Below are 26,003 nucleotides of genomic sequence, written 5' to 3'. Positions count from 1 at the left end.
TAGTACAATAGAAGTCAAAGTTTTATGTGGTTTAGTACTGAAGTTAACTGTATTCTTTCTATTCAGCTTGGTTCAACTTGGATATAAACTGCAAGGAGAGAACATTTATAGTCAAAGATGTTTCTTCATCCTCTGGTGCGTCAGACGAGCTGATGGCCTTCAAAGGGCTTTTCATTGGTAAATGATTATTTGACCCAAATGATGTCTGAGAATGAATCATTTATACAGTAGGAATAAACATGTTGGCTTGGAAATGCTGAAATTACCATTGCTGGTGGTGGTTTGATCCTCAGGACTGTAACATTAACACTTCTAACACAGTATAGAAACACATCTATTGTATAAATATTGTATATACAAGAAAGATATAAATCTGCTATTTCTGGTCTGCTTACATATATGCTTCTGTTTAAGTATTTTCTATGTAATAATGTTACTATTTAAATTTACACTACTAAAATGCTTATGATACTGTACCTCAAGGTATCTTAAATTTGTGCTGAGATTGTTAGATCAGAGGGGAACTGTTTTTTCTGTTTCAGCAGTATCTGTTCTGGTTCCTCTTAGCTGTCACATCAGTGATGATATAACAGTTATCTACTACTGACCAGTGCTTTGCTTTGTAGGAAATAACAGTTTGCAAAAGTTTTTTAATCCACTTTTACTTACTTACCATAAGTACATACAGTAGATCTTTTCCCAAGCACAATATTGTTTCCACCTACCATGTAAAATCATGTGAAAATCAAATAATATAGGGACATCTGCTTAGGAAACTGTAATTAATTTGTATACACTGATTTCAAGGGGTAGCATCACCATAAAGCATAATTCACCGATTAATGAAATGAGCAGAGATAGCTCATCACTGAAGGGTATTAACTGCTTGTTCGCGCTTCATTTCTATTGGTTAATTGGTGGTAAACAAGGCCCTGTCAGTGCCCCTCAGATTATTCTTCTGTGTTCATCAGGTATGTTTCCAATCAGTTTTTTTATCTTAACAGTTAAATAATACACAGTGCAGTGCAGTGCAGCAGATTATTTTCTATCTTCTTCCTCAGTTAGATTTCTATGCAACGGGAGAGAAGTTTGAGCATGACGTGCTCCCTGAGATTAGCTCTTAACGTGCTTTTTTAAAGTGAGTCATCTCTTTATATCTTTATGTGTAAAGATTATATATCTTAATATGTATATTGTGTATCCCCGTCGTTTTTACCATGACTGGAAGGTGGAGGATGGAGAGCCGGGAGATAAAAGAGGGATTGAGAGAGCACACTGGGGACAAGACCCCACCACTGAAACACAATAACCACAGCTGAATGGAAAGTCATGCCTTAATAGGATTTCACAGGAGAAGTCCTTTTTTTTCATAAGGCACTAGCTGGATTTGATTCCTAATGTTTTCACTGAGGTGCGTAGGAGGTCAACTGGTTGGAAAATTAACTGTTAATGCAAAAGAATTTGTTTGCAGACACTTTCCAATGCAAACTACCACACGGAAGATGACAAGGAAAGAAAATAAAGTGATACAGTCAATTGCACAGTTAAAATACAGCACTCAGTAACAGAAGCTTAAATATTATAAAAGATGTATTAACACTGTTGATCAGCAGTAACATCTTGTCTGTGTGACCGCAGTCAGTTATTGAGACATGTGTTAAATATATCTGTCATATGCAGTTTTTTAATATGATGAAATTCAAAAATTACTTCTAACTCAGCAGATTTTAACTGCATGTGTAGTGGTTTGCAAACAGGCAGCAAACAAAGACATAGAAAAATCAATAAATAATATGTTAAATATACATCACAGATCATGTGTGCTCCTGTAAAAAATCTGTAAAAGAACATTGTCTAGGTTTCAGCAGACAGGAGAGATAAATATATCAATATTTACACATAGTTTGAAAAGTGAAAAACAAAGTCGTATCAACACTCTTTTTGCAGCTATATCAAATCCCATCTTTGCTGTTCGATGACACCAGTTCAGATTACAGTGTGGTTATGTAAATGAAGCATCATTACATTCCTATGATTACTCTGTAGCGGTGCTCACGGTGTTAGCAGCAGTCAGGAGTGAAGAGAATAGAGAGTCTGGTCTTTGAGCCAGCACGTCTGGATCGTCTAATTCTGCCACCTGTGAGACGCAACACGCACTGTAAGTCTACGTTTAAGGACAAAGTTTACACACAAAGTTTATCTGTGTGCATTTGTGTCTGTGTGTTACCTCTCCGTTGTCCATGACCAGAATACGATCTGCATACATCACAGTGTTGATGCGGTGGGCGATGGTGAGCATGGTGCAGTCCTGGAAGGCCTCTTTGATGGTGTTCTGGATCAGGGCGTCTGTCTCTGCATCGATGGACGCTGTTGCCTCATCCAACAGAATGATCTGTTGGACAAAGGGAGGGACTGTTAGTGAGGAGGACAGCTGGGGTGAGGAATTTTGGGTTAGAGGCATGATCCTTGAGGAGGAATTGTTTCATTATGTAGAACATAACAAAACTGTGAGTACTGAAGATATTAAATAAGAAAAATATAACATAAACAATTATATTATATTAGCAATTGATGAAAATGTGGACATAGAAATCACAAGCAGTTTTTCAGTTTGACTGGTTTTGAGATGTGGCAGCAGCAATCCAGTGACTGAAGTGTTCATTAGAGAAAGATAGTCATAGCCATATATACATGTAGACAGACCTTGGAGTTACGGAGTAGTGCTCTAGCCATACACATCAGCTGTCTCTCTCCTACAGAGAAGTTCTCTCCATTCTCAAACACCTCTGCCTGTAGCTTCCCCTCCAGTCTGGAGATCTGCGGAAACAAAACAATACTCATTGCACTACTTTTACTACTGCTAATGCCACTTCTAACTAACATAGACTAACAGTGATCAATTTACTTAAAAGGAGAGAGAGTCACTTAAGTATTTAAGTCTCCGGCCTGCTGATAAGTGTAAATATGTGATTTATATCAAATACCTCTGATCATTTTTTATCAACTTCTTCTTTCTATGTTTATTTTACACTAGAATCATGAAGCATAAAACCATCAGCATGATAGTGTAACTCTGGTTCCCAAAGTTCATGGCTTGTGACCCTTTAAAGCAAAGATATACGTAATCTACCCTTGACCCCATGTTACAAGTTGCACATGTCTATGAAATGTGAGCAAAGATGGGAAAATTGTGAAAAAATAAACATTTGTGGAGCAGAATATGTTTTAATTTTCTTATTTCTTACCTTGTTGATACAATTCAGGAGATGTATCACACAATTTTTCCCCATATATTGTTGTGCATAGCTCATTAAAAATATTGGTAAGTGTGTCTATAAGAACTAGGAGACCAATAGAAAGGAAAGCTCAGTATGCTGGCTGATAAGAGTTAGTATGGATGTAAATGACCACACAGTGCTTGTGCTGTGATCGACAATACTGTCAACATACTGAGTCCTTCATGTAGGTCTTTTCCAGCGCTGCCCAGATCTCCTCATCACTGTAGTTATCAAAGGGGTCTAGGTTGTATCTGTTGGCAAACACAGTTGGTTAATTAGTACTTATCCCTCCACAGTCAGAACAGGGTTTCCCTGTGTGTAAACATAAAGCTCTGTGGAGTCAGGGATAGGCTTACCTGACTGTGCCAATGAATAGCACAGGGTCCTGGGGGATGATGGACAGCTTGCTGCGCAGATCCTGCAGACCGATGGCCGTGATGTCCACTCCATCTATCAGGATGGTTCCTGCTGACGGCTCAACCAGCCTGAACAGAGCCACCCCTAAAGACGACTTCCCTACAGAAACAAAGAATAGAGAAATGCTTTACAGACCAAGCACCCTACAGTCATGGTTTAACAAAATAACACCCTAATCCCAGGAAATTCTCATTTAAACCTTAAGATGCTGGCTGCACAGGGTTTTCAACAACTGCATTGTATAAGACACATTATGATCCATATAGACCATATGTTAAGTGATTTTCTGCATGCATGTTAATTTGACATTTCCTGAATTACCAAAGATACAAGAATATACACTAAATTACACCCAATCTGACAAAACACACAAAGTTATGGGTAACCACTACTGGACTCAGGGCCTTACCAGAGCCTGTCCTTCCCACGATGCCCAGTTTCTCTCCAGCCTGGATGAAGAAATGGAGCCTATTCAGGACAATGGGTGTGTCCTCTCTGTACTTCATCTTATAGTCCTGGAAGGTGATGGCTCCGCTCTCTGGCCAGTCCTCTGAGACTTGAACGTCCTTTATGTGTCGGGGTGCCTCAGACTTACAGTCCTGTACACAATAAATAACAAAAATGTTGAGAAAGGGGAGAGAAAGGGACTCAAACAGTGATGAACTGCATGGTGAAACTCTTCGGCCTCTTTGGTAAAAAAGCACAAACAGTGCAGCGAATGCACTTCTTGAGTAGTTTAATGGACAGTCACATGAAGCAAGATACTGTTAACTAAAATACAGAGATTTTTCTATGATTTATATGTAACTTTTTATTACTAAAACCATTCTTGGTAAACATCCCGGTTAACCTTTGTAAAATGCTTTCTCCTGTCTCTAACTGTATAAGATAAGATCAACTGCACCTTGTATGCAGCCTGGGCTGGGAAACATTTACAAGTTTAACTTTGTCTGAAAACACTGTCTTCATATCAGGCATTCAAGCATCACATTAAAAAATGTTTCATGAGGAGTGTAACTGTTTTAAAATCCAGTTTTATCTTTCTCATGTCTCTGAGGTTCTGTGTTGTTGTGTTATATGTGATTATCATTTGACCAGGTCTCCCTTGTAAAAGAGATAATGTACCTCAAAAGACTTCCTGGTTTAAATAAAGGTTAAATGAAAAATCTATACTAAGTATTAACAGCATATGGTCTCATGCAGGAAGTATCAAGTCAAGCTATTTCACTTGCTAAATTTACTAGCACATTATATGATGAGTAACCCATATTGTTTTGTAAAGACAAGACCAAGAGTGTTTAGAGCGGTCATTGTAATACTACATTGCAAACACCTAACACAGGTAGCAGTCATAACTAACATAATCTGACTTGTCCATTTAAATTGCTACAAAGGATGAGTTTTTCTCCTTTCTGGCAGCCTCCATCCAGGCAAACCTGGAGGAAGTTGCTGTTCTATCACTGTGACCCAGACCAGAAGGAGATACAAGAATGAATAGATGGATGGATTGGTGGAAGTAGCCAGGTGACTCGTGTGTAAACTGTGATTATTTTTCTGCAGCAAGGAAGTTTAGAGTCTGACCTTTATGTATTCCTGCAGCCGCTCCACCGAGCTGAACCTTGCCTCCACCTCCGTTGCCTGCCTCACTACGTACTGAAGCATGCCTGTTAACTGGAAAACATACAAACAGAATTTGTATACACACATGTTGCAGTTTGCTTGGAATGTGTCCTTAAAAAATTAAATCAGACATGTATTAATGTGTTGTCTAAATGTACCTGTATGGTGTAGGACATGGCCAGGCCTTTAAAGGCCGGATTGATGATATCGTTACTGCTAAGCACCACAAAGAGAGACACCAACAAGGTCATGGTTGAAGCCATGAAGTCAAGCCAGAAGGCGAGCCAACGAGTCCCAGAGTGAAACATTAAAAAGTGGTTGGAGTTGACGTCACTCAAAGACTTGAACCTACAACATGACAAATGTCAGGTCACTGACTGAGACACCACCTGCTGCTCCTGTAAAAGGTCAGCAAACAAAAAGCAACAATAAAAGGTGTTTTATGTTTAGGGATTCTGGTATCTTACAGTTTTATGTGGCTGTCTCTAATGTTGTAGGCATGGATGGTGCTGAGGCCTTGCAGGGTAGAGGTGGTGAGGGAGATGCAGGGAGAGCGACTGATGTTTTCCATCCTCTTCATCTGACGAACACTCTTCTGGAAGATACTGCAGAGAGATCACAACTGATACTCAGTGTACGGTACCTTCAACACTTTACTCTTTACTTTCCATTCATGCACCTGCTTTTAAGACATGCAGCAATTTCCATGAAAATTTAAATCTCTCTTTTTCAATTTTTCAATTTACATCTTTAAACACCAGCTCATATCATGTTCCGTATCATGTTCTGACTGAACAAAACATATGAATGCAATACCTGTGCTATGGTCTTAGTTGTAATATGTATGTAATACAGGTGGTCCAGTTGGTGTAACACAGTTTCCAATCTTTTGTAAAACGTATATTTGGTAGTGTAGCTGGTTGGTCAAATTTAGATTTATTTACATGAGTTACCCTTCAGAGATTGTTTTGTTGTTTTTTTCATGTCCAGACTTAAGTGATATTAACTCACAAGAGAATGATGGTGAACAAAGCTCCCATAAAAACCACAGCTACCAGCAAGAGGGGAAAGACAGAGGCGATGATGAGAATGGTGAAGGTGGTCACAAAAGTAAACTGCAAGAAAGGATCCATGTTGAGGGGAAGCACACTGTCGACCTCGTCTTGATCTTTGGCGAAGCGGTTGAGGATGCGGCCTGTTGGCGTTGTGTCAAAGAAACTCATGGGACTGGCTATAATCTGAGAAAGGAAAACAAAAAAAAAACTTTCAGTCATCTCTATGAACACCAAAAACATGCAATGGTGTTGCAGCCGCACCAAAGTACCTTCTTAAACATGGTGTTGTGGAGTTTGCAGGAGGCATTCAAGGTGACGTGAGTGAAGGAGAAGCATTTGATGATGGCAAATGTCAACATGACAATCACCGTCAGTCCATAAATCATTTGGTAGAAGTGCAAGTCCGGGTTTTGTGAGACGTCGCCCTGGTCTGATGTCGTCTTATTGGGTGACTGGGACAAAACAGAGCACACTGAGGATGTTATTGAAAACCAGGGACCAGAGAAATAACTGATAAACACAAAATTAGTTTTGCATAATAATATATGGCCCAGAAATGTGGAAGTTAGACATATTGAATCATACATTAGATCAGTTCATGTGTGATGAGTTGTTTCAAGTCAGTGTGTTATGGCTGTGCATAGTAATAAGAGACAAAATTAAGGAGGGAGACACATCTGGTTGTCTGATTAGTTAGCATTATTTCTTAAATCTTTTTTTTTATTTCAAGTGACATTTAATCATGAAGATTATTTTGGCTTCATTTATTCAGGTTTTGGAAGATCAGTCTCTGAGATTTCAGTTTCCAATCAAATATGATATAACAATATAATAATGTATAACTATAACAATATATATGGGTCATACATGAGTGTGTGTGTGTGTGTGTGTGTGTGTGAGAGAGAGTGAGATATGTTCTCACCCCATCACCATGCTCCAGCCAGTAGCTGAGCCACCAGTTGCTGAAGGCTGATGATCCGATCATCAGCATGATGCTCAGCATTGTGAGGAAGGTGACAATGTAACCTGCAGCAACACAGTCATACCAAACATCATGCGCTTGTACATGTGGAAATTTTGTATTTCTGCGCAGAATCATGCTAACACGTGTGTGTGTGTGTGTGTGTATGTGTGTGTGTGTGTGTGTGTGTGTGTGTGTGTGTGTGTGTGTGTGTGTGACCTCCAGCTGCCTGGCAGTACTGATGATAGACTCTCCAGGAGATTACGCCTTCTGAGGAGAACTCTTGACTGACCAGCTGGTTGCCTGCCGCGACAGCAGCTTTAGAGGAAGAAAATTGATTTTAAGGATTCAACAAAGTATCATAATTTTATCACATTTATACAGACACAAGGAATAAAATAAAGAACCTGTCTGGATTTAAAATCTGCTGCTGTGTTTCTACTTTCTACAGTAATGGTTTGGGTTTGCGTGCCCTTTGTCTTTTAGGCTCCCACATTCAGATGGTACCATATGAATCTAACCAACATGCACAAACTTGACTTATTACAAGCTGGGCCTGACTCTACACCAACACTAGGAACACAAATTAATTACTTTTGTAGACTCACGTTTTTGGTTATCTGCGTTTCCATCGTCCTTTTCATCTGACATGTCAAATGCTGGAAGGAAGCACAGGTGTCAGTCATGTTGCTGCTCACACAGCTTGTGCTCTACTACTGTGCAGATTCAGGATATATTTCTGCATTTTGAATAAATTCAAGTACAACACTGGATCAAATTCCATTACAAAAAGACTTTTCTGAAGTTAAACACTCCTTACATATTAACTCCTGACTCCTACATATTAACTACATTTATAACAGTGTAATGACTGTCAGTATTGTAGGTTTGTTGCCCTGTCTGCTATTGTCTATTGTTCCTCTTTACCCTTCCTTTTGTCACCCATTGTCCCTTTGTTAACCTATTGACTGCTGGCTCTGTCTTTTACCTCCCCTGGTTATACATTGGCTCTTTTACAAGCTTAAACTTTTCTGATGACACTTTGGTCCTCAGAGAATTGTGGAACAAAGTGTAAAGCAACATGTTTCACCTATCTCACAATATCTCTGTGTCTGTGCTCGGACTTATTCTGCTTTTAGGGATCTATTTCCAGCAGCTACTACAGAATGTGCTCCACTTTGTCCTTGTGTGTCTTTGGAATAAATGAATTGAGGCATCACAAATGATCCCATGTGATATCTTTGGATCAACATACAAAAAAACATTTTTTCCCTGGGTTTATTCCCTACCTGGGTTCACTGTGCCACTGTCTGTGTGATCTCTTAGCTCAACCTCCCTCTGCTGGGTAGCATCTGGCGGTGACGTCTCCTCTTCCTCTCTCTGAGCCTATAAACAGTGAGCAAAAACCCAGCGTTACTGCTGAATATAACTTACTAGATGATAAACTCTTAACTTGTGCTGTTGTAGAACATATGCTCCTGCCTCCTATAAACCTTTGACATCTCTGAATTTTAGATGAGGTTGCACCTTATGTACCAGCAATGAAAAATACATATGGTTTATGTATGTTACTGTCTTTATTATAACTGAAATTATGTAATGCACAGTCCTGTAAAATGACTGTACTTGCACATTTTTATCAAACAAAAATTACGAGTGTTTTACAGCCATCCATTTTCTTTATAGCTTTTGAGTTAATAAAAAAAAAGAATTGCTGAAAAGGTTTCACAGATAGTAAAACAGGGCTTCAGTACATCAGAGTTACGTGGTGACAATCTTACTTTGGACTGCTCTATCTGGTAGTTGCTGATGAGCTGAGCGTAGCGTCTGTTGGCTGTCATCAGGGTCTGGTGGTTTCCTGCCTCCTGGACCTCCCCATCCTCCAGAACCAAAATGTCATCACAGAACTCCAGATACTGACAGACACAAGCGAGGACAGCTATGTCAACCAAACCATGCCTGCACTGTAACCGAAGCTCTACACAACTCAGTCTAAATACAGGACACATGTACAGTACATACACTTTTATGGCATTTGGCAGATGCTCTCATCTAGAGTGACTCTATGATAACAATCAGTCACAACTTTCTGGTGTATGATATACTTTTACTCTGGGGTTTACCACAATAGGATGTATGTATTCTAAAATGATTTTCAAATAATTACTATCAATGAATTTTACTACCTACCTGGAGCTGGTGTGTAACCAGTATGACGGATTTTCCCTGGAGCTCCTTCTTAATACATTCTTCAAAGATGTGTTTCCCCACATGGGCGTCAACAGCGGACAGCGGATCATCAAGGAGAAAGATGTCTTTATTGGAGTAGACAGCTCTGGCCAGGCTGATCCTCTGCTTCTGCCCCCCTGACAGATTCAGCCCCCGCTCTCCTATCTGCCAACAACACAGCAGGAAGAGCAGTCCACTGATCACATGGTCTGGTAGCTTCAGCTAAAAAGCCACTTTCCACTTTCACTACTTTACCATCTAGTTGGAACAAACAAAGTTAGAATAAATCTTAAAGAGGGGGAAAGTGCAGGAAGAAAGTCACAGGGACTCGCTGTGGACTGACCCAGACTTGAGTTACAGGCTTGGTTATGCCAGACTCACCCTGCCTAAATCAGTTGAACAGAACAGTGTTATTTTTTTCACAGAATGAAACTTTCTGCAAACTTTCTTTGAACAGTGTATGATTGTTTTGTCTCCCTGAAGATGAACCTGAGCTACCAAATAGTTGGAACAATCAGTGATGTGAATCATTGATTGTTCCAACTACTGTTTAGGCAATGAGGACACAGTGGATTTTGTAGAAGTAAATAATACAAAGTTCACCTTGACTGTCCGCTGGTAACATTTGCTGCAGCACTTTTTTTAAAAATTTTTTAGCTCTTATTCAAACAGCAGATTATTGGGTTCTTTTTGAGTATTTTTTGGGTTCTGTTCAGGTGCCTTGGAGCTCAAAACTAGCAGCTTCACATTAACATTGTCTATTTTTTGTCAAAATAAGCAGAATTTGAACATTCTGCATCATTTGATTAACCAATTTAGAGTATACTTTAAAATATAATGGTCAAATTATTAGTAGTATTAGTATAAATTTTAATTTAAAGCCTTATTTCAAATCTTTCTCCCTGAACACTCAGAATGCCTATGTTACATTTGCAAAGAGAGCCTGTTAGTGGTCCTTCTCAGCACTGAATTAATTGTGTGAAACCGGATGTCCACAAGGGGCTTCACACAGAGAGTCCCTCTTTAAAAGTTCTTCTAAACTTTGAAGAAATTATTACGAAACATTAAAACAGTCCGTTTGGAGAGTTCAGTGTGCAGGAGGGAGCTCCTACCTCAGTTTGATCACCATATGGGAGGATTTTCAGGTCAGCTCTGAGGCTACAGACATCGACAACTCTGTCGTATCTGTGGAGAGAAAATGAAATACAGTTAATTGCCTGAGGGAGCAACAGAGGGATTTTAAGGACAAGATGTAGTTATTTAATTCAATTTTGTTAATATTGAAAAGTAAAAAAATTAGATAAATCATTTTGGAAAAATGTTGCCGTCTGAAATTCATCAATATTTGAAAAACATGATTCTGTCTTCAGAAAACGTATTTTCTCTTTATTTTACATACTGTTCATTCTACTTAACTGCCTAATAATAATACACACATTAACAATGCTTTATATTGTATAAAGCAAACAAGGTTAATCATTATAATCAACATCATTGAGAGAATTAAAAGCCACAGCGGTAAAGAAACTGTAAATCACTATGGCCTGCAGACATGCTCAGACTGTCCCTGGCAGTTTATGTGAAGTTATATGATAACAAACTTGCTCTCTACTTCTTATTTGACTATTTCTGTAGAGCAACAGACAATGCACATACAAAAGCATCTTGAGACTTTCAAGGCTCATTAATCCTGCAGTATGTAATTTAGTGAGACACTGTTGGGGTCAAGTGTATGTTAACCTTTCCTACAGTATTTACACTATTACAGTATATACTCATGATAACAGCCCAACTACCAGCATGGCCAAAGTAATGAACTGAACCAGAATGACAAGACAAAAAAACACTGTGCACAAGTCAGCAGTCTTGCTTCTCTTCATTCCTGGCAGGATGGAGTGCATCTATGATGATAATCCTGTCAGATAACAGATGACCTCTGCTCTTGTTTGACTGCCTTGCCAGATGTGAAATCACAAGGATAATAGGGACTTTCTCCCAGTTAAACATTTGTCACGTGAGATAACCTTTAAAGGAAGACCTATGTGAAATTAAAAAATTAATAATCCACTTGTATGTTTTTGCTGGAACGAGGACCAGCGGTGACACATTAACATCAAATATGGTATCCCCTTAGTTTATATTACCTCCTATTGTTTCCACATTCATCTAGCATGTTTATCTGTGCTTACTTATAATAAGTGATAGTAATTTATGTGGGTTAAGTGATCAGTTACTTGGCCTGGTCAAAAGGTTCCCCCATCAGAATATTTTCCTGAACAGTTCCATGGAATATCCAGGCCTGCTGGGAAACGTAGGCAAATGTCCCATCGGCTGCGAGGGAGCCCCGAAGAAGGTGCATCTAAAATATAAAAATAAGCAGACAACCATGAGAAAAGCTTTATGCTACACGACATTGGTTAAATCATACAGATTTTAGAGATAACATTGTGTGCACAACAGAGTGGCAAACAGTAAAATCATAAAAAATAATAGCCAATAAAAGTGGCAGACATAAATGTCAGAGGTTTACAGAGATCGTAAAAAAGAATAAGATAGAGAAGACAGAGGATGAACTAACCTGTTCCAAAATGCTGGAAATCAGTGATGTCTTCCCACTCCCCACGTTCCCACAAACACCGAGCAAGTTGCCCTTCAAGAAATAACAGAGATTATTGGTTTACCTTTAGCCCAACCTAGTTAACTTCATTAATCCCTGTCAGTGGTAAAGCCCACCTTAGGCAATGTAAAGGAGATGTTTCTCAGGGTTGGCAAGGCTTCAGTCTTCCCATCCTGGGATGTTTCATCCACCTTGTTTCCCTTCACCCCATTGGCTGTGCTGGGTGGGGGATCTGGCTGGCTGTCTGGTTTGGTCCAGGAAAGTGTAGCGTTTTTCATCACTATGGCTGAGTTACTGTCCTTCTTCTGCACCAGGTAGGGTTCTGGATTCTGGATCAGCAATATTTTCTGGAAAAAAACACACGTTTATAAACTTTTTCATGTTTTTCAAATCGAGACTTTAATTACAAAGTGGGTAAAGGCTAGCATTAAAGTTGCAGTGACCAACCCTGAATCCTCTACATGTGCATGTGCATTAATATACACCTAAAACACACACAAAGACACACACACACAGATAATGACTCTGAAAAGACTGTGACTGGTCAAATAAAACCAAAACAACTGTAGATACACAAGGGCCTCTGATGCATCATACTAGCGTCAGCTGAACTTTGAAACGCATTTTTGCTCAGAACAACGTCCGTGGCTCCCATTTCTTACAGCGTGGAGGAATTTCAAGAGAACAGCCTCAGAGTCAGTATTGAGAGTAGGAATTGTTAAACTGACTAAGAACCATTTGGTACTTCAGTATTGTATTAAGACAGACTGGAAAAACCTGTGCCTATCCTTTAAAGCCAAGTTTGTAGTGCAGGTTGGCATTACATGTTAAAATGCTGTGTATGCTGACTACATCTTGTAATTCAGTGGAACAAAGGAATAGTTCAACGTTTTGGGAAAAACGCTTATTCGCTTTCTTGCCAAGAGTTATTTGAGAAGATTGATACTTCTTCCATATGTCTTTGTTACATGAACTACAGCAGACAGCCGGTTATCTAAGCTTAGCATGAAGACTGGGGGAAACAGCTACCATGGCTCTGTCTGAGAGTAACAAAATCCACCTAACAGCACCTCTTACAGTTCACTAATTTACACATTATATCATGTATGTTTGAGCTGTACAAAGCTGAAGTGTTTAAAACATCAATTTGTGGTTTTACGGGAGGTTATGTGTTGGACTACTTCGTGGCCAGGCACAATAACCTGCTGGAGTCTCCACTGGTTGCCTGGTAACCTCACAGTGACGACAAGACATCAGGACTACGATGAGTTAAAAGTTACAAACATGATATAACGTGTTAAATAATGAGCTTTACAGGTGCTGGTAGATGGAGTCTGTTACCTTCAGACTGAGCCAAGTTAGCTGTTTCCCAACATTCAATGTTTGTTCTAAGATGAGCTAATACATTCATTCATCTAAACCTTTATATAAGCCTGAAAATCATTGAGTATTCCCTCATTTTCAATGATATTGAGATAGAGTTAAAAACATAATACATAGGGTTAAATAGATCAGAAGAGGACAATACTCAGTGAAAACAATTGTGCACTGAGGTGAAGTGGTTTGAGATCATTGTCTTAATTGTCCAGGGGTGATAAGAGTGTTGATGTTGAGGATGCGTTGAAGATAATTCCATGTGTTTGGTGTAAAAAGCCAGATTTTGAAAGTTCAGAATAAACCTGCGGGACTTAAAGCATAAGACAGTTAGTAGGAGTTTGGTAGGGTCCCATGGTCCAGTCCAGCATAGATGTTGTATAGGGTGGTAAATGTCCAATAAGGGATTTATGGCTGAAAAGATACAAGTGTTTATCATGCCTCTCTGCATGAAAGGAGGAACCAACTTTGTCATACTGAATGCAATGGTGAGTGTCAGAGGTAATCTGGTAATTAATCTGAGGGCAGAATGATAAATTGAGTCTAGGGGTTTGAGAGTGGAAGCAGCAACATGTCTGTAGAATATATCACCATAATCTAGGACTGATAGAAAGACTGCCTCAACTATACTTCTCCTACAGTTCAAAGGGAAGAAGCTGGATCTGTTTCTGTACAAAAATCTGAGTTTTTGCCACAGTTTGATAGATTTTCAATATGATGTTAAAATGTAAATGTTTCATCAAGCCAAATACTTTGATATGTATACTCTGTGACTCTCTCAATACTGCTAACATTCAGTGTGGATAGGTGTAGACTGTTAAAATCATCATCTCTTGCTTTAGAAAAAAGCATGAACTTTGTTTTGCTTGCAAAACTGCTGCTGCTCTTGAAGTGCACTAAAAGAAAGTTGTACAGAGTCAGCAAAAGAATACAGAATAGTGTCATCTGCATAAAGATGGACATTACAGTCAGGTCGAGAGGAGACAATATTATTAATATGACTTTGAAACAAGACATGGCCTAGAACTGATCCTTGTGGAACACCTTTTGTTACTGGTTAACCCTCAGATTGGATATCCAGCTTCCACACACTGATATCTTTCAGAAGGTAATTCTGAAACAATCTACAAGCAATTGAATCAAACCCAATACTACATAGTCTCTGGATAAGAAGAGAATGATCAGCTATATTGATTGCTTCTGACAAGTCAGTAAAAACAGCAACACCATGCTTCCTTTTGTCCATACAAGAAACAATATTGTTTACAACTAATGTAACAGCAGAGATGGTGCTATGCATAGGTCTGAAACCAGACTCCTAATAATCTCCTGGCTGTACCTTCATATATAAACATCAATCTCCTCATGTAACTCTTGGTAATGAAGCGAATAAACATATTTCCCAAAATGTTGATTTTTTTTTAATGAGTTAGTTCAGCATTGTAGTTTGTATTGATTAATAACATTCCAGCTGCCATAACTGATGAGCAGAGCACAAAGAGAAGTGTTTACCCTCAGTCGAGTTAATGACACGGCAGCCTCGGCCACGGCCTTTACACACAAGGGCAGCAGAGCCAAGCAGAACCTCATGGAGTTGAAGATGGCGATGGTGGTGAAGGCCTGGTAGTAACACAAATGGTGATGCTAAAATATTACTTGACACAATGCAACACTGACAAGGTCATATATTGGTTTTACATGTAGACCACAATACTCCAGCTGAAAGCACCTTGCCCTTTGGGTTTGTTTTCTACTTTTCACAGCAAATATACCATCTTCCTTCAATAATAGGGATGCACGATATTGGATTTTTTGCTGATATCCAATATGCTGATATTTCCAACTCATTGTGGCCGATTGCCGATGCCAATATATGCACATATTTTTTTCCAGCTGGCTGAGGAGACTATTACACATGCAATCATAGATTGTATGAAGTATGATCAAGAAAGACAATATATGAAGGATTAATCTTTGGTCCACACTCCGGAGCAGAGGGTGGCGGTAATGCACCTAATACGCTGGTTGCCAACCGCCATTATAAACCAAAAATAGGAAGATTGTGGTAAAAGAGGAACAGAGTGGTACATCCTATCAGCCAAGGTGTTTCCTATCTGTGCAGCCGAACATAGCAGCTCTTCCGCGGACTCTTTTACCCTGACGGTCCAGGTGCTTCCTCCACAGGCTCCACTTCACTCAAGCTGCCCGTCAGATCAGCTGCTTCTTCCCACTTTAACCTGAAAACAAACCGGGGCTCGGTGCTCTGGTTGGATCCACATAGAGAGCTGGGGCTAATGTTAGCTGAGAGGCTAGCGGAGCGTTAGCCGCAGCATGGCCCGAGGGAAGCACAGCCAGCTAGCCTCTGCTAGAAGAAGAAGCTGGTCTGACGGGCAGCTGAGTGAAGTGGAGCCTGTGGAGGAAGCACTGGGACCGTCAGGGTGAAACAGTCCGTGGAGGGAAGCACAGTTATGTGGCGGAGGAGAAGGCAACAAATTGGCCTGTCTTAATCGGCAGAAAATGTTCATTTCGGCTGATACCAATATTTAATTTTAGAGCTTATATCGGCCGATACCGATGACGCACTGATAATATCATGCATCCCTATTTAACAAGAATATGTTATATGTGTTTTTATGTTTCATCAATTCATGTTAGTAGCAAGGGGTAAAAACAATGAGTACTAAGGTGAAAAAACCAACAGCACCATCCCATGAAGGAGACAGAGCTGCTGAATCAAGTGTAATTATGGTCTGTAATTATTAGGAAAGTGACATTTTCTGCTGTGTTAGCTCCATACAACATATGGGATTTGAAATTAAGCAGTGATTATAAAGTAAAAATGTTGACATCCTGATTTAATTTGAGGATGTTTACATCCTCATCAGACTTAACTTAATGTAGGAATTGCAGCTATTTGTAGGCATACAGTAATCCCCTTAATTTTAGGGGCCATTGTTGTGGTACTCACAGTAGTTGTGTTGAGGTTTAAGCCCAACAAAGTGTGTATCGTGAAGGTGAAAACAGTGGCGATGCTGGGGATGATGCTGATGATGCTGATATTAGCATTCTGGACATAACTGGCCTTCTTCAGTTGTTTCTTCTCATGTTTTCTCAAGTCTATAAGAAATATCAGATATTAGGTCTTCAGACATTTCAGCCCACAGTTGTCCACTAAGCACCTTTTATTGTATAGTAGCAACTGGGAGATAAATTATTTGTTAAATATCACCTAAAGGGTACCGTATTTACACTATGGAGACTATATTTTATCTTAACAGCATTTTAATATGTAACAATTGAAGTCTTGGGGCTGCATTGATTGTGCATAGCTGTGTGTGGAGTTGATTCCAAAAGTTTACAAGTGTACAAAATACAAATGTGGTGTACAGCATAAAAAACTGGGTGCATGCACGCATATGTGTTTTTTCCTTCCCTTGCTCTTTCAAGATCAGCTGAAAAATGTGTGTGTGCGTGTGTGTGTGTACAAAAGTCGACTGACCATGCTAAATTCTTAATGAATATTGATATACAGTACCAGTCAAAAGTTTGGACACACCCGACACTTTCATGTGGCCCACATACCACATGGAATGATGGCACTTGGGCAGTCCGCTCCTGTTTGCTGGATCCGGGCCACAAGCAAACCATAGCAATGCCACATGTAAACCAAAAACTAAACGAATAAACCAGATCTGGCCCACATCTGGACCACAGTTCATTTTTATTCTGGCCCTGATCGGGCCCACATTCCATATCCTCATCTGGCCTGTATACCGTGTGGAATGATGGCATTTGGCGGTCCCCTCCTGTTTGCCAGATCCGGGCCACAAGCAAACCGTAACATTATTGTAGTCAACCAAAAACGAACCAAATAAACAATATCTGGCCCAAATCTGGACCACAGTTAATTTTTATTCTGGCCCTGATCCGGCATACATTCCATATCCTCATTTGGCCCAAATACTGCATGGAATGATGGCACTGGGTCGTTCCACTCCTGTTTGCCAGATCCAGGCAACAAGAAAGCCATAGCAATACTGCATGTCAACCAAGAACAAACCGAACAAGAACTGGCCCACATTCCTAATGTTCATATGGCCCACATCCTGCATGGAGTGGTGGCATTTTGGCAATGCACTCCTGTTTGCCAGCAACAGGTCTAGCAACATTGTTGTCGCAGTCACAACAGTCAACATAGTTGCAAATTCCGGGACCTGGATAAAGCGTTTATGTGTCACTGGAAAGACAGCTACCTTAAACTGTGCAGTCCCCAACAAGGTGCTATCAGTTAATCAGTTCAATTGGGTACATGTGGGGTTCAACCCTAATTGTACCAAACAAGGCAGTGGAAACCAGTATTAGACTAGAGGTGAGGACTGTGGCTGGACTGTTAGGACAACGATCCTTGGACTAACATAGTACAGTGAATTCCGTGTTTATAAGAGGAGGAGAACAGTTCTGAGTGTGCCGTACCTTGGCCAAAACTGGCCCAGATATGTTTTAAGATGACCGGGCCACATTGGCTGCATCATATGTTGGCCACCTCAGGCTCACTTCCAGATTAGCCAGTACTAATTGTGCCGCATCTTTACCTATAATGGCCCAATTCTGTTCAACCATATTTGGGCCATATTCACCATTTCAAATATGGGCCATACTAGGCTCACATCCTGATTAGCCAGTGCTTACTGTGTCGTATATTTGCCAGAACTGGCGCAGATATGTTTAAGATAAACGGGCCACATTTGCTGCATCATATGCAAGCCAGTTCAGGCTCACATTCAGATAAGCCAGTACCAATTGTGCCACATCTTTACCTAAAGTGGCCCAATAATGTTCAGTAATATATGGGCCATATTTACTATTTCAAATGTGGGCCACATTAGGTTCACACTATGACAGCCAGTGCTGACTGTGCCATACAACTGCCAAAAGTGGGCCAAATTTGTTGTTTAGTATTTAGGCCATATTTGCGATATCATATGTCGGCCACTGTAGGTTCACATCAAGTCAAAAACTTTGCCAAAGGTGGCCCACATTTGTTTTGTGATATTTGGGCCATATTCACTATGTATCACATGGGCGACTTTAGGGACACATCCAGTTTACGCATCGCAGAGAGTACCACATCTTTTCCAAAAAATTTGGGATATCTGGGCCATATTTGTTATTTTACATGTAGGCCACTTCAGGCTCACATCCATTTTGTCCGGGCCAGAAGAAGGCCAGCAGTGCTGCATCACCACTTCCGTATGCTATCTGGGTAGGTTCTTGTGAAAAGTGTAAACAAAAAAAATAAATAAATAAAATAAAGTCTTGCGAGACAGATAGCTGCAGCAGCTTCTGCATTGGATAAAATTAGGCTCATACATATTGTTGATGTGTATCACCATATCTAAATGTGTGAAAACATTTTGTATGAATACACTGAAATGTGTTAATGTGTAAAAATGTTTTGGTCAAATGAATTCAAATGTTTGAATGTGTAACAATGAAAAAGATTTACACAAATAATTTTCAATGTATGAGTGCATAAAGAAGATTTGCACAAAGGTTTGCAGTTACAAAAAAGGTTTGCAGTTGCGCATCTATCTGTTTGTGGGTGAAAAAAGTTCACACAACCCTAATTTTACTCCATACTTCTGAGACAGTGAGTTCAATAAACAGGACAGTTCCTCAAAGGTAAACAAAGTGGTCAGACACGAAACTAGACACCAAGAAGCACACTGCTGCACACCATCAAAACACGAACTGGTGTGGGCAAAGGCACACCGAAGCTGAACCATTGGTAATCATTAAGCATCTGTATACGGAGACCTTTCTATGTACAGTACCAGTTGAAAGTTTGGACACACCTTCCCATTGACTTGAATGAGAAAGTGCATCCAAACTTGACTGGTACTATAGGTGAGGTGGTGGGTGAAGGTGCAGAGTATGCGGCAGCCACAGCCTCTAGTGCCTCTGGCAGTTTTATACTGTAAATCCCAACTTTTCAGTGGAAAGTGACATGTGCATCTTTCAAGATTGATTTTGTGTGCACACAAAAGGCAACAGTATAAATGGTATCCCCAATATCGTATATATGAGTAACATTAAACATGTAACCTACCTGATATCTTCTTTTCAAAGGATTCTTCCCAGGCGTACATCTTGATAAGTTTGATGCTGTTGAGAATCTCATTCATTGTACGAACCCGGCTGTCCGTTATCTTCATGGTTTTCCACCTGAATACGTTAATGAGCTTGGCCAGGAAAAACTGAAGGCAGAAAAAACAACTACGTTAATATTAGTAACAGTAATGACAATTAGTGACATGCAGCAAAATAGTAAATATAGTTAATCTAGGGGTGTCCATGTAGCTGAGTTAGTTAAGTTGGAAACTAGTCACAAGCTGAATTGTATGGCTTGTAAACTTTCATACAGTATCTCAATGTAGACCTTATGTCGTGGTTATGGACATGACTTAAGGCTTTTTATTGGCTATAGGTGCAGTTTTAATGTGCAGACCTGCATGGGGATGATGACGAAGTAGGTGCAGACTCCAGTCAGTGCGGTGTAGCCCAGAATGTGGCAGGCATAGAAGACACAGACAATCAAGAGAACTGGGGTGGCAATCATGAAGCTCAAGAAAATTACTGCCTCAAAGATCTTGTAGCCATCATTAGTCAAAACATTAACCATCTTGATCAGAGAGAAAGAGAGAGAGAGAGAAAATCAAAGATTGAAATCCAAATTGAATCCTAGAAGGACATTAATTAAGACCTTTTAGAAATGTTGGTATACAAATGTCTATCAAAAGTAGTTTTACTGTCAGTGAAACTTTATTAAAGCAAAAATTACACATTTACTTCACACGAATGTCTACTTCCTAAGAAATTATAAATGATGGGTGAAGCAGTTCTGGAGTGCCAAACTGGAGACCGTTTAGTTTGTATCACAGTCTTTACCTCTCCCATTGAAATGCTGCTGTGCACCCGCAGAGAGATGACTTTCTGAAAGGCCACTGCAGAGAAGGCACCTTTCAGTCGGACTGCTGTGCGCAGGTTCAAAGCCCACATCAGGGATAGTAGGAAGGCTTTGAGGAACTCTGAGGAGAACAAGCCAAAGGACAGACCCACGCCATGGGACACTATGGAATTATCTGGATCATCAACATACTTCAGGATTTCATGGACCAGAACAGCCTGAGGGGAGAGAGAGACAGAGATGTTTGTAACACTTACAGCATTAAAAAGTTTTGTTGTTGTATAGTTAGCAGGGTCATTACATGTTTGCAAGACATGTCATTTTAAAAAGTAATATAGATTCAAAGTGTAAACTTTGGTATAAACTTTCTGGAAAAAATGAAGGCACAACCTCAGAGTGTCATTATTGCAGCTATAGTGGCTTGGATTAACATAAAAAGTAACAGATAGTATTTTCCGTACTTAGCTGTGCACATAGTGTGGTCTGTCTTCATATCCAGTTTACAAAAGCAACAAGGAAACTTGAAACCATTAATTTGTGTTTTTTCTGCTATTAATAAAAGCACAAAACTATAGCTGTATGTGAATCACATACTGGACCCTATTTTAACGATCTAAAGCGCACGGTCTGAGGCGCATGGCGCAATTGCATCAAGGGTGTGTCCAAATCCACTTTTGCTATTTTAACGGCGGAAAAATGGTCGACGCGCCAGGCGCAAGGTTTAAAGGGGTTGTCCTTAGTCTCCTAATTAATCATGGGTGTGTTTTCGGCGTAACATGCAACAAACCAATCACAGTGTCATCTCCCATTCCCTTTAAGAGCCAGGTGCACTTGCACCTTGGCGGATTGCTATTATGACGGCGCATTTGCCAAGTAGTAAGAAGGAACAGAAAACGGATCTGATCGTGCGCAAAGGGAAAGCGCACGATCCATAACCAGCACACTGCTGCTCCTGGACCCTCCCGTGGTCAGCCACAGACCACCGGTTTAAAGTCCTGTTTATTAATTTGTTGCAAATTTATTTTCGTTTGGTTTTTGAAAAGGTTTATTTATTTAAATACAGCTTTGGTTTCTTTAAAATCGGAGTGACAGGTCAAATCAGCAGGGTTTTAATTGCTGAAAGTATGGAAACCTGATCACTGTACTCTCAAAAATGTTAAAGAATATTTGTTAAATATTGTTCAAAAATTAAATCATTTATTTGAATCATGTAAAGAATCATCAACATAGTTATCAGGACTTGATCAGCTCTCCAAGGTGTTGATCCTGCTGCTGGCAGCAACCAGAAGCTGTCCAGATTTATTTCCTTCTTTAGTTTAATCAGTTTTTTCACATTATTTATTTCCTCATATGTTCCTCATGTCATCATGTATTGACGCTGCAGGAAAGTTGACCTGTGTCTGATCCGTTGTTGGCCGCCTGTTTATATACCTACGTGTATTGCCATGATTTGGTCAAATAATTAAACAATTTAATCCGTCATTGCTGCGATTAGTTAATTCTGATAAATATTATGACTAGGCATTATGACATGTATTTTTTAAATATATTAATATACACAATAATAATCTTTCACATTGTAATCCTCCTCCTGTGTGTGTAACAAGCAGAGTGCACTTAAAATAACATAGAAACACTGCGCCATTGACTTTAGACCAGGTTTTTGTTGTTCAATAGCGCAATCGCTCTCTGCTTCCTCAAGATAGCAATGTGTCAACAATTATTCAATTATAACAATTATCAACATATTAACAAAAATAGGAAAATTGCTCAGGTATAACTAACTGTCCTTACAACAATTGCCAACAAAAACCTTTTTAAAATATAGTTAAAGTCCCCCTCCACTCAAAAATGTGCTTTGCCTATTGTTGATTTTGTGACAACACAACTAGTTTGGAGCTAACTGTGGTCCAATGTGCAATGTGTGGAAACTTGAAACCTCCAGTGTACATACTGAGAATGGACTTTACAGTGAGGTTGGAGACATCTTGCATCCAGCAGCTAAACCTTTATTTACAATGAACAATGTTTGCATATTAATAGATTTTGGATTTTAAACTTATATTAAAGATGTATTTTTATATTATTAGATGGGGGGGTGTTAAAATCAATATCTGAATTCTTTCTGAATCTATTACTGACTGACTAAAGCATAATTACCCATTTTAAACATTAACCATTAACCATTAACAATGAATGTGATAGCAGGACAAACCTCAGAGGAAGCTGTTGGACCCAGTCAATCAATGAAGAAGTGATTTATGTAAAATGCAGCGATGGTGACTCACCGGACCCAGAAACGCCATCACCATTGCAAGGACTCCAACAATGGTAGATAGAATCAGCCTGGTTCTTTGAAAGCGAAAGAATACTCGAACCAAAGAGGCCTTCTCCAGGCCCACCTTTGCCACTTCTTCCTCCCAGAGTCTCTGGAGTCTGCACAGCACAGATTCAGCGGCTTGAGTAAAACACTCTGATGACACTTGCTGTATAATGACAATACATACATTCCCTGTTGGATGTTTCCTCTGCTTTTCATGATTTCTTTTTCCAGATATGAATTTCAGCCTTTAGTCATGTGATGTGTCATGTCTACAAATATTCTGTAATTGCATCAAATGACAGTAGTGAAATGTGGGGCATCCATGAGTCAGCATGAAGAGTGTCACACCTTTCTCCGCTGGTGTCGGAAACATCGAAAGGAGACAGGTTGAGAGAACTTGGGTCCACCTTATTCCTGAACATGGCCCACATCATGGGGGTCATCCAGGCAAAGGTTGTGAAGGAAAGGAAACCTGCATTGTCGACAGGATGGGACCTAGACATAAGAAAATGTACCCAATATCAGCTCTGTGAAGGGAAAACTATGCAGCAGTATGAGCCAACAGAACTGGCCAAGTACTGTAGTTGTCTGTAAACATGTCGCCTCAAAATTGTTTATCAAATTATATTTTAAAGTGCATCAAAAAGACAAAGTAGTGTATGTAAAAAATAAAACTGACTGTGATGAAGACCAGCGGAAGGGTTTCAAGATCTGAATGCTCTGCTCGTATTTTCTGAATGGGGAAGGGTGGAGTATTTCGCTGTAGTCCGAATCAGTATGTTCTGGACCGGCGGCCTCAGATCCAATGCTACGTCGGACAACATCCTCTGTCTTATGAGTCAGAAATACAAAGAGAATCAAACAGAAAGGCAGAGCTGTGCAGAGTATGAAGATAGAATAAAAGAGAGAGAGTGCTTTTAGTCAATATTCCAGCTAGTCTCAAAAATGAGATCAAACACATCGGCCACAAAAACACAGGATGCAAGAGAAACAATAGGAGAGAAAAAGATAACCAGCAGTGAAAGCAACATGCAGAGAGGTCAGGAGTGTTCTGCTAGAAGTGGTTGTTTGGTCTGTACTTACAAAGGAGACTCTTTGAGTATGGTTTGTCTCCAAAGAATAATCCTTCTTCATTTTGTCCTGCACAGAGAGCAGCAAGTGTGCAAAGTGACTGTTTTACCAGATCAACAATTATTGTTGACAGACAACAAACACAGAGAGAAGAACAGTGTAAACCACTGAGCCAATGTGTTGCCCTCAGCGGGACCTTTCTTTTACGCCTCATGAGTAATATCTAAAACTCAGGGTGTCAATGAATTACAGGAGCTCTCCTCCTACCAGCGTCTCACCTCCAGTCATACTGTGTTTCCACATCCAAACTCATCCTCACGCACATGCATGCAAAAAACAAAATGCTGTTTATATTACATAATAAGCATATGCAAAACGGTTGAATCTGTTGTAATGTGTTAGACTGCATTATGTGTAATGCAGAATAGATATGATAATAAAAGTAAGACTTTGTATATTATTAATCACACAGCACAGACCAATATCTGTGAAACCAGAGAATTCCTCCAAGGGATTGTATCAGTGTGACAACGACACAGCTCTTGCATATTTGAGCAAAGTATGAAACAATTAAATATACTTATGTAAAAAAAGGTAAATTGAAAGAACCTGATTAAAATAAGCTTAATTTAAACAAACAAACAAAAACAAACAAAAAAATTGTTATAACAAAATACTACAGTAACAAACTAAACAACCAAAACTGATCAAAACACATTACAACTGAACTAATGAAACTCCTGCTGTTAAGTAGAACAGAGAAAGTGAACAATACCTCTGTGTTGAGGACAAGCACGACGCACTGCAGCTTGTTCAAACTAAACCTAAAGTTGACAGTGAGGCAGCATTTTACTCTGTGTTACACAGGTCGCTTTTTTATAGAGATCAAAGGTTGGCCTGTTCAGAGGTTGTCCCTCCTTATTTCTTGGAGTCAACCTGGCAAATTGAGTGACAGCAGTGAGGTTAGATGAGACTAAGTGATAAAGACTAAAGGGGGGTGTTAGGGTCATCTTAATTAAAACTGAACAATTAACTATTCTATTTTTAATTTTTAAAACTGGTGATTGACAGGTAACTGGTCAGAACTGGATTTTGGCCAGCTTTTAAAACATGGCATTGAGCTTGAGATGTGGGAGAAATTGTAAATATGTGACAACAGTGGAGGCAAGGCTCTAGCTATTGGGGCCTTCCACTGGTCCACTGGTATGAGGAAGTTTTTATGCTGCTTAGTCATACCTCTTAAAGATAAGTCTGTGCTGAACAAGTGTGCGGCGACAGACAGCCAGTGGGAAACTGCCCTCTGCTGTATATGCTGAGGAGGTATTACATCATTCAAGATCAGCTGTGCAGGCAGGTGGTTGATGACAGTCAGGTGATCCAGAGCCGGTGTGGCGTGAGAATGGAAAGAGCAATATTTACTTTCTGTATGGAGGAAGACATGATCACTACTCTAATGAGTAGTTTGGGTCCACTTGTCCCCTTAGAGGGAAGGGTCTATGCTAATCAATACAAAGTTGTTCTGAATGATCACCTTTATCCTATGATGAAACATTTCTATCCTGATGGGAGTGGTCTCTTCCAGGATGACAATGCCCCCATCCATAGAGCATGAGGGGTCACTGAATGGTTTGATGAGTATGAAAATGATGTGAATCATATGCTATGGCCCTCACAGTCACCAGATCTCAACCCAATTGAACACCTAGGGCAGATTTTGGACTGAGGTGTTAGACAGCGCTCTCCACCACCATCATCAAAACACCAAATGAGGAAATATCTGTTAGAAGAATAGTGTTCATCCCTCCAGAAGAGTCCAGAGACTTGTAGAATCAGTGCCAAGGGGGATTGAAGCTGTTCTAGTGGCACGTGGTGGCCCAACACCTTACTAAGACACTTTATGTTGGCTTTTCCTTTAATTTGTCACCTGTCTGTATGTACAGCATGTTTGTTTGTGGCTTAAATTTAACATTAGTCAACAATTAGGTATTTATCCATCAACATTGCAGCATTTGTAACAGGGATCAAACATGAACAGTGTCTCTAGCCTCTAGAATATCAGAAAATAATTTTTGGGGGTAAATTGAGTCATTG

General features: G+C 39.8%; 1 protein-coding gene across 5 annotated transcripts; it reads right to left on the bottom strand.

Annotated features, from left to right (window-relative positions):
• Nucleotides 1-1,657: 1,657 nt before the first annotated feature.
• On the bottom strand, nt 1,658-25,411 carry abcc12 (ATP-binding cassette, sub-family C (CFTR/MRP), member 12). Of its 5 annotated transcripts, none has more exons than XM_042415724.1 (31): nt 25,149-25,411; nt 23,925-23,981; nt 23,521-23,672; nt 23,190-23,336; nt 22,807-22,954; nt 20,500-20,736; nt 20,060-20,233; nt 19,661-19,808; nt 16,520-16,668; nt 15,064-15,171; nt 12,294-12,524; nt 12,139-12,210; nt 11,795-11,919; nt 10,673-10,745; nt 9,522-9,725; nt 9,113-9,247; nt 8,621-8,717; nt 7,940-7,990; nt 7,551-7,649; nt 7,293-7,396; nt 6,640-6,822; nt 6,327-6,553; nt 5,783-5,920; nt 5,474-5,663; nt 5,277-5,366; nt 4,105-4,294; nt 3,635-3,794; nt 3,451-3,529; nt 2,704-2,817; nt 2,228-2,392; nt 1,658-2,137 (listed from the first exon to the last, which is right to left on the bottom strand). In XM_042415724.1, exons 2-31 carry the CDS (start codon nt 23,973-23,975, stop codon nt 2,036-2,038), a joined length of 4,143 nt encoding a protein of 1,380 aa, XP_042271658.1. In that variant the 5' UTR covers nt 23,976-23,981; nt 25,149-25,411; the 3' UTR covers nt 1,658-2,035. The 5 variants fall into 5 exon arrangements, with proteins under 5 accessions (XP_042271658.1, XP_042271651.1, XP_042271663.1 ...); XM_042415717.1 differs by lacking the exon at nt 25,149-25,411 and adding an exon at nt 24,191-24,521; XM_042415729.1 differs by lacking the exon at nt 25,149-25,411 and having other exon boundaries at nt 5,783-5,910; nt 6,473-6,553; nt 23,925-24,523.
• Between the last annotated feature and the right edge of the window lie 592 nt (nt 25,412-26,003).

This window comes from Thunnus maccoyii, chromosome 1, assembly GCF_910596095.1.
Source record: "Thunnus maccoyii chromosome 1, fThuMac1.1, whole genome shotgun sequence".
In the NCBI taxonomy this organism is placed as follows: domain Eukaryota; kingdom Metazoa; phylum Chordata; class Actinopteri; order Scombriformes; family Scombridae; genus Thunnus; species Thunnus maccoyii.
The sequence above is the reverse complement of the archived record's forward strand: the minus strand, read 5'-3'. Positions and strand labels throughout refer to the sequence as shown.